The sequence below is a fragment of the Sceloporus undulatus genome, chromosome 7, assembly GCF_019175285.1.
Source record: "Sceloporus undulatus isolate JIND9_A2432 ecotype Alabama chromosome 7, SceUnd_v1.1, whole genome shotgun sequence".
Lineage (NCBI taxonomy): Eukaryota > Metazoa > Chordata > Lepidosauria > Squamata > Phrynosomatidae > Sceloporus > Sceloporus undulatus.
Window position 1 is genome coordinate 22,519,795 of NC_056528.1, and position 9,223 is coordinate 22,529,017.

The following is a 9,223-nucleotide window of genomic DNA, read 5'->3' on the forward strand; positions in this document are numbered from 1 at the left end:
TTCGGATCATGCCTTTCTGCCCATGCATTTCCTGACCGCAATTTGATAGCCTTTTGGCTGAAGAGCGGCGTATAAATCAATAAATGTTATTAAATATGATATTATAATTTAATTTAATATGCAGCCAGCCCTCCATATCCACAGGTTTTTTCTTAAACCACGGATTCAATATCCACGGCTTGAAAAAATAATATTTTGAATATATATAAATGTATAAAAGATGCAAATATAACTTTGATTTTGCCGTTTTATATAAAGGGATGCCATTGGATAGAAGGGGATTTGAGCATCCCTGGATTTTGGGGCCCGGGATTAGTTCCATCTAATCTATTAGATTATGACCGTTTCATTCATTCTCGTTATTCCAAAGAACTATTGATCATCGTAGGAGGAAAGGCAATCTAAACACACTGCGGAAATAATCCCGTTCCAGACCACTTTCACTGCCCTGACTAAATGCTAGGGAATTCTGGGAACTGTAGTTTAGGAAGACATTTTTTAGCCTTCTCTGTCCATAAACTACTCAATTCCCAGGACTCCCAGGAAAGTTCAAGTGGTCTCAAACGGGATTATTTCGGCAGTGTGTTTCCGACCCGCGTTTAAATCCGTTTAAAGGTGCGGGGAAGGCGAGGTTTCGGCTCTTCCAGGAATGTGGATCCTGCTGATAGATCTTTTGGTAGATCCCCCCAGAGATTTGCTACAGAAGATCCTCTTCTAGGGCGGTTGAAATTCAAAAGGGGAATGGATTCGTGAGTCCAAAGAGTGGTGTCAAAACCGGATTATTTCTGCAGTGCGGATGCAGCATAGACCCGGAACGCAGCAGACCTTCTTACACGAGGCTAATTTGTAGAGATCCTTTCGTTGTTGTTGTGTTGTTGTTGTTGTTGTTGTTGTTGTTGTTGTGTGCCTTCTAGTCGTTTTCGACTGATGGTGACCCAATCTTGGTTTTGTTCCGAAGGTGCGTTCCGAAGGGGCTTGCCCTCGCTATCCTTTGAGGCTGAGAGAGTGTGACTCGCCTAAAAACCAGCCATCCAACGGGTTTGCGAGCCCGGATTCGAACCCCGCTCTCTCCAGAGTCCAAAGCGCTTAGTTTAGGGGTTTGTTTTAGCATTTCCTACTTGAATATTTGCAAAATGACTCAAGTTTTAAAAATCGGGTCTGAGAATATCCAGCAGAGACCATCCCCCACCCCCAACAAGCGACACTTCCCAGAATGCCATAGCACGGCAACCGTGGCAGTTAAAGCCGGTGTCGGACCCGGTTATTTCTCCAGTGCGCCCCCAAAGCCCTTGTGGCTCCGACTCCGGACCATTGGAACCCCTTTTGGGTCCCGATCCAGGAGGAAGGCGCCCCTTTGGCCTCGGGCGGCGCAGAGTCGGGGGTCGGCAGCGGCGGGGCGACGGGTTTTGTATGAAGCTAAACACACAACAACAGCGGCTAACACGCCGCCCTATTAATAATGGATCCCAATTACTGCTTCGGGCATCAATAATTAAGCGCCGTTACAGTAATTACACAATTATGATGATGATGAATAATTTAGCGGAGGAAAAGAGGCCTGGAAGCGCAGAGCTCCGGGGAGGAAAGGAAGGAAAGAAGGAAGGAAGGAAGAAAAGAAGGAAAGAAAGCGGTGGAGAGAGAGAGGAGGCACGCATTCACACTCATAGGGAAAATCCGCTTTGGCGCCGCTTTGATTGCTATGGAATCCTGGGAATGTCCGTTTGGCCTTCTTACTTTCCTCCCTTCTCTTCATGCAGGCTGCAATGGGATCTGCCTTCTTTGCTGCAGCAACACCTCGCGGGCGCATCATGTTCCATTTCCCAAAGTCTTTCTTCTATCTAGATAGTAGACAATATCCCAAAATCCCGCAGCACAAGGCCACAAGAAACTACAATTCCCAGAATTGCATAGCATGAGGCCCTGGCAGTTAAAGCAGTGTCAAATCTGATTGTTCCCATTCAGGCTGCATCCACACTGGAGAAATAACCCGGTTTGACGGGGCTTTAACTGGCCTGGCTCGATGCTATGGAATTCTGGGAATTGTGGTTTGCGGTGGGCCCCAGAGTCTGTAGTTCAACCCTCGGACCGCTCCTGGAGATGGAGGCTCTATTTATTGGTATTATTTTCGTAGAAGCCGCCTTGAATTCAATTCATGTGAGACAGGACAGGAGGACATCAAAATGATAGAATCATAGAGTCATAGAGTTGGGAGAGACCCCAAGAAGGGCCACCCAGTCCAACCCATTCTGTCATGCAGGAACTCTCAATCAAAGCATACCCAAGAGATGCCCAAAGAGAACAAAATGAATGAAACACTCCAAAAGTGGCAGAGAAGATTTCTTTACCAAAGAACTGAGCTCAGGGTGTTAGAAATTAAAGGAGTAATAATAATATGTTCACAACTCTAGATAGCAGAAGTCATGCAGGACTTCCTGAGAGCACTGATGAGGGAACTGCTCATGAATTAATGCACTTTGAAAACCCCACAGGCAGCTGTTCTTGCCCCTCGCTTGCAATAAAAATACCAGAACAAACACATAGCTTTATTGCTTAGTACTATATTACTATACTACCCATGTCCTGCCTTTTCATGACACCCCAAAGCAGCTGCCCTTGGCCTCCTGACAGGGCCAGGCCCCATCCTGCCAACAAAAGGGGGACCATCGCTTCCCAGTGCAGCCCATTCCAGGGTCAAAGGCCCTAAAAAAGTCCTATGTCCAGACCATTGCGCTTCCCTGCAATTTCCACTGGGGCTCTAAGAATTGGCTTTTGGAGCAACAGTCTGAGCCATTACCTGCCTTTCAGCCCTCCAAATATGTGACCTTCCAGCTGTGGGGTCATGGATGCCCTGCTGGTTGTGTAGGAAGCTGTCTATAGAATCATAGAATCCTAGGGTTGGAAGAGACCCCAAGAAGGGCCCTGATCCAGTCCAACCCCCTTCTGCCATGCAGGAACTCTCAGTCAAAGCATCCCCATTGACAGATGGCCATCCAGCCTCTGTTTAAAGACCTCCAAGGAAGGAGACTCCAGTAGGATGTTCCTCCTCATGTTGAGGTGGAATGAGTCCTTTGGCACTGTCAAGAACACCTCTGAGCAGATCATCTTGGAGAGGGCTACAGAGGGATAGATGATATTAAAACTGAATGATGGGTAACCTAGGTGTAGACAGAAGAGGTTTGGCTTCTGACACTAAAGTCTTCATTTCTGAGGCAGAGGACTACTGTCTACAGATGATGGCATGCACTTTCCAAAGGCCAGGAAGACTGTCTTTGGTAGGAGCATGGCAAACCTGATCAAGAGGGCTTTAAACTAAATCCTTGGGGGTCTGGTTGGAGACGAAATCTTGGGGATGAAAGGTTGGAGATCAGCCCAGAGACAAGCCTTAAACACAAAGATCTGGATTCTAGAGAAGAAAGTTGAGCGAATGAATACAATCCACAGAAAAATTGACAGCGGATTAATAAGTGAGAACAAACAAGGTTTCTGATGTCTTTGTACCAAACAAGAGGATCTTGAAGTCATAGTGCAGGAAGGTAAATATGACTTTATGGGCATCACAGGGACCTCATGGGAAAACTCCCATGATTGGGATATTACAATTGAAGGGTATATAACCTATACAAAAAGAATATACGTGGAAGAAAAGGAGTTGGAATGGCATTATATGTCAAAGACAGTTGTACAGAAATCCATGCGAGTGAGTGGACCAGTTGAGAGCATTGGTGCAAAAATAAATGGAGGAGGAGGAAATAAAAGCAACATTGTAGAAGCTTGCTACAGACCAACAAACCAAGAAGAAGTGCTGGGTTATGCTTTGTACAAACACATATCAGGAAAAGGATACACATAAAGAATGCAAGGAAGGACAAATCACCAAGGAAGAGTACAGATGGGTAGCCTAAGCTTGTAGGAATGGTATAAAGATAAATACATAGTATAAAGAAAGCTATCTCTAGCAGATGCCCAGCTACTGTCTAGCTGCCACCCAGCCAGATCCAGAAAGGGCTGCCAGGCTTCCCTGCCCACTCTCTGCCCTCTCCCTCTGCTTGACCTCCATGGTTGGGCCTCTCCATCTGTCTGGTCTTCCCCTCTTTCTGCTGCCTCCTTCCTTCCCTTTCTAATGAGTCATGCCTTCTCATGATGTGGCCAAAGTCCAACAGCCTCAGTTCCATCATCTTGCCTTCCAGAGGGATCTCAGGCTTGATCTGTCCAAGGACCCATTTGTTTGTCTTGATGGCCATTCGCAGTATCCTCAGCACTCTTCCCTAGCACCACATCTCAAATGAATTAATTTTCTTCCTATCTGCTTTCTTAACTGTCCAGATCTCACATCTGTACATGATGACTTGGACAATTCTAACTTTAGTGTGTATCTTTATACTTTAGGATCTTGTCTAGGTCTTTCATGGCTGCCCTTCCTAGTCCTAGTCTTCTTCTGATTTCTTGACTGCAGCCTCCATTCTGGTCAATGTTTGATCCACGGTATGAGGAATCTTTGGGGCAGTACAGATGGGCAGCCCATCCCTGTAAGCCCCGTGTCTTTGCAGCAACATCCGCATGCTGCAGCGCAGATGCGCCGTCCAAAAGGAGCCGCTCCAGACGACACAGCCCTATGATGTCTATTCTGCCCAGAAGCATGCGGGCGCTCGGGTGCCCTTATGTCATGAGGCTGCATCCCGTGTGGCTGAGATTAAGGCTCGGTACATATGGATGCTGCACTGCATCAAACCCTAATATTGGTGCAAGCGGCCTGTCTGTACCGGGCCTTTGACTATTTTAATTTTCTCATTGTCTCGGTTGAATTTGAATAGTCCCTCCATGGTCATTATTTTTGTTTTACGTTCAGTATTAAGCCTGCCTTTGCACTTTCTTCCTTGACCTTCCTTAGTAATTGTTCCAAGTCCATGATGTTTTCTGCTAGTAGTATGGCATCATCTGCATAGCTAATTGCTGACATTCTTTCCTCCTTCCTGCTATCTTCACCCTTCTTCCTTCTGAGTCTCAACCAGATCTTCATATGATATTTTCTGCATACGAGTTGAGCAAATAATATACAGTCTTGCCTGACCTCTTTGCCAGCTGAGAACCATTGTGTTTATCCATATTTTGTTCCAACAGCAGCCTCTTGTCCTAAGTAGAGATTTTTCCTCAGGCTATCAAATGCAATGCAACTCTCATGTCTTTGAGAGCATTCCATAGCCTTGCCTTTCATGCAGATCTATGCAATCAAAGGCTTTGCTATATAGTCTATAAAGCACATTCCTTAGTGACCTCCATTAAGGAGTGGTTGCTAGTTCCCCTACCAATCCTGAACCCTATTTGCACCTCTGGGATTTCTCTCTCCATATATGATTGGAGTCTGTGTTACAGACTATTAAGCCTAATTTTGCTTTCATGGGAAATTAATGCTATAGCCCTATAGTTGCCAGTGTCATTTGTGTCTCCTTTTTTTGCAGATGGGGTTGTATATTGAACTGGATAGTTGCAGTCCGTAGGCCATGTTTTGTTTTCCATGCTTGTTGGCATAATTTTAGATACTAGAGTTGGTTCTGTCTGTGTCGATTGTAGCAGTTCATTTGGCACATCATCTGTTCCTGGTGATTTATTCTACCCGGTTTCTCTTATTGCAGTTTCTAACTTTCTTTCTAGAATTTGGGGTTCGTCGTCATATGCTTCTTCATCCCATGTGTTGCTTTCGGCCACTTTACTCTAATTTTTGAACATCTTGACATATAATGCTACTCCTCCTCCTCACTTTCTGTTTGGTCTCTTTCTCCAAAGTATGGCGTATCCCTCTGTTACTACATTCCAATCGTGAGACTTCTCCCACCAGGTTTCAGTGATGACTGTTATACTTGCTTCGTTGTGTTAAGAGCTCAAGTTCATCTTGTTTTATTTCCCATGCTTTGTGCATTAGTGCAGAGACATCTAAGACCATGGACCACCCCCTCAGCTGCCTGTATAAGTTGATTTTCCTCCCACTGTTGGGTTCTTCTTGTACTATTTGCATTGTTCTCTGTATAACAGTCAAGCTATTACCTTCAGCACTTGATTAACCCCTTCCCTCAAGAATACCACCTCCTTGCAACCCATAACTCAGTTTAAAAACCTCACCATCAGATTTTCCAGACTCTTAGCAAAAACTTTCCTGCCAACTTCTGTGAGGTGCAACTCATCCCTTGCTAAAAGTCCATCTGCCTGAAATTGCAGACCATGGTCCAAGATCCCAAATAGTTCCTGGTGGCACAATCTTCACCTCCATTATTTTTCTCTCCCTTCCTGGACCGTGGCATTATTATTACTATTATTATGTCCTCCAGTTAGAAGGAGAGAAAAATGACAACTGTGCATTCAATCCTTCAGCTTCCTACTGAGTGCCTCATAATTCCTTGTGATATTTTGAAGGCTATGCCTTGCAGCATCATTGGTTCCCACATGGATCAAAAGGAAAGGGTCAGTAGTCCGGACAAGTCTCTTCGGCTTGTATCGCTGTTACGTAATGGATTTTTGCCCTAGGGAGACAGGACACTTCTCAGTTATCTTGTGAGGCCCACAAACCACTACTTCCCTTCCTCTCAGCAAGGAGTCCCCTATCACCACTACATGCCTCCTCTGAGGATTGGCAGGAGCCATTCCATGCGCTGCATGTTCTCTGAGGACTGACATGGCTGCTCTTCTTGTTGTTCCTTATCATCTCTGATAAGGGAGAGAGCATCAAATCGACTCTGTAGTGTCAAGCTCACAGAATGATCCCTGGACCTTTTACATCTATGTGTCATATCCCCCAAATTGTCTACCTCCTGTGTATGGGAACTGACCTCCTCCCCAGAGATCTCCCCCAATGTTTTCCTCAACCAGAACAAAGTGTCAGAGAAAATCTCATGTTCTCTGCAGAGTGGATGAATGGGCTGCAAGTTACTGGACCTTTTCTTCCAACAGGCTGACCGACTTGTGCTTGCTGCAGGTGCAGCTAGGCAGCACAGCTAGCATTAAGGGATGATGGGGGTTGCAGTCCAATCATGTCTAGAGCCTACCCATTGCTTGTGGATCTATACCTACTATGCATAATGTATAATATAGGTATATATTAACATATATAAATCCGGAAACATTTTCAGCACTGGGGTTGAATCCCCACGCAACCATGGAAACACAATGGGCATGGTATTGGGCAAGTCACATTATCCTGGCCTCAGAGGAAGGGAAAGGCAACCCCCCTCTGAACAAATCCGACCAGGAAAACCCTGTGATAGGGTCAGAAATTACTTAAAGGCAAATGACAACAATATTAACATATCCAATTTTATGTAGATTTTTGTTCTATGGACCTTGACTTCAACCATTTTGCATATCTGGAAGTTCCCTTAAGTATCAGCATCCCAGGCAAGGAACCTTGACCCAAACACACCCCCCATAAGTTTGCAGGTACTTTAAATGATTTATTCTTCTTTTAGCAATGGTTCTCAGTCTTTCTCCTTCAGCTCCCAGAATACCCAGCCAGGAGAGCTTATGCCAGGGATTCTGGGAGATGAAGCCCATTGGAGGATCACTGGTTTGCAACGTTCAGTGGTATTTTTAGTGTTCACAGTGTGTTGGTAAAATGTTCCCTCCAAAAGAAGCCATGCCCCACTGATTTTATGTACATCCAAAACACCTGGAGGACCAAAGGTTGGGAACCACTGGGCTACAGTCATCTGGACTAGTAGCCCTTCATGGCATAGAACCGCCATTGGTTCATCTAATCTCTTTTAAAGACCTCGAAGTTGGCAAGCATTGTTACATCCTGTGATAGTGAGTTCCCCAGGTTCACTCTGTGCAGTGCCAAGGCCCAAGCCTTCCTCCTTTCCTGTGTCTCAAATCTCCTACCCGCCGGCTTTGGAGGCTATGTTTTTTCCCTAGTTCTAGTAATTAGGAGAGCCAAGGTGGTTAGATTACTGGACTACAGCTCTGGAGGAGACCATGGTTCCAATCTCACCTTGGCCATGAAAACCCTGGGTGACCCTGGGCAAGTCACACACCCTCAGGTTCAGAGGAAGGCAATGATAGCAAACCCCCCTCTGAAGAAACTTGCCAAGAAAACCGCATGATTTTATATACAAGGAATGTATGAGTGACCAGGAAAGCGTTGACTCTGGAAAGAGGGAGGAGTGGGAGGGTGCCTTAGTTGGAAACAACTTGAAGGCACACAACAAATCCAACAACAACAACAACAACTGTAAAAGGACCTGTGCTGACATGGGCACCCTGCTAACTGGCATTTGGACTTTCCACTCCTCTCACAGACTCGTAGGTTAGAAGAGACCAACGTTCACTTCAACTACATGAAACTATGTATATGCAAATACATTAGGGCTATGCATATGATATTGTAATTTCAAGGTATAATTTTAATTTTGCTACTATTACCATGACATTCAGTGATATGCAGAAATAACGATGAATGAGTAATGTGAGTACAAAAAACATGACTAAGGTTTCTGTATGGTGTTGTAGGGGAGGAGGTCAAGGGGGGGTGACACCATGAGTTACTGCACTGGGTGACGCCAACCCTAGTGACACCACTGGTCTCCCCTCTCTCTCCTTCCTTCCTTCCTTCCTCTCTCTCCACCTCTCAGGACCAAATGGAAGCGTCAGACGGCAGTAGGCCTAGAGCTTTTGGCCGAGGCAGGCAACTACTCAGCCCTGCAGCGGATGTTCCCCTCGCCCTACTTCTACCCACAGGGCCTAGTCTCCAACCTGGACCCTGGAGCTGCTGCCGCTGCCCTCTATCTCTATCGGGGGCCCGGAGCCACCGCCGCCGCCCCTCCACCTGCCCTCCAACGCCCGCTGGTGCCCCGCATCCTCCTCCATGGACTCCCTACAGGCACGGAACCCCCACCACCCCTCCCGCCCCTGGCTGGGGTCCTGCCTCGTGCCGCCCAGCCCCGGTGAGCCGCCAGGAACACCCGGACCACCGCACGTGAGGCCACGGACACACGTGTCAGGATTGATTCTGGAACGTGGGAGTGGGGAAGTAGCTGGGCCGAGGCTGGGATGGGACTGGAGGGGCTGAGACACTTGGAAGCTCCCCTGCCAACAACATGGGACACCTTCATACAACCGATACCACCACACACACTGGAAGGTGGGCTGCATGGATCTTTCTGCGCATTGTGCATCTTCGTTCTTGCACTGGCACCTCTTCTGCCTACAAGAAACCACAAACGTGCACACCAAGCAACCT

General features: G+C 46.5%; 1 protein-coding gene across 1 annotated transcript in view; it reads left to right on the forward strand.

Moving 5' to 3' along the window:
* BARHL1 (BarH like homeobox 1) overlaps nucleotides 1-8,931 on the forward strand; it is a 19,013-nt gene extending 10,082 nt beyond the window's left edge. The window contains exon 3 of the mRNA XM_042480220.1: nucleotides 8,616-8,931. Coding sequence (XP_042336154.1) covers nucleotides 8,616-8,931 — 316 coding nt within the window. The remainder of the gene's footprint in view (nucleotides 1-8,615) is intronic.
* The last annotated feature ends 292 nt before the right edge of the window (nucleotides 8,932-9,223 follow it).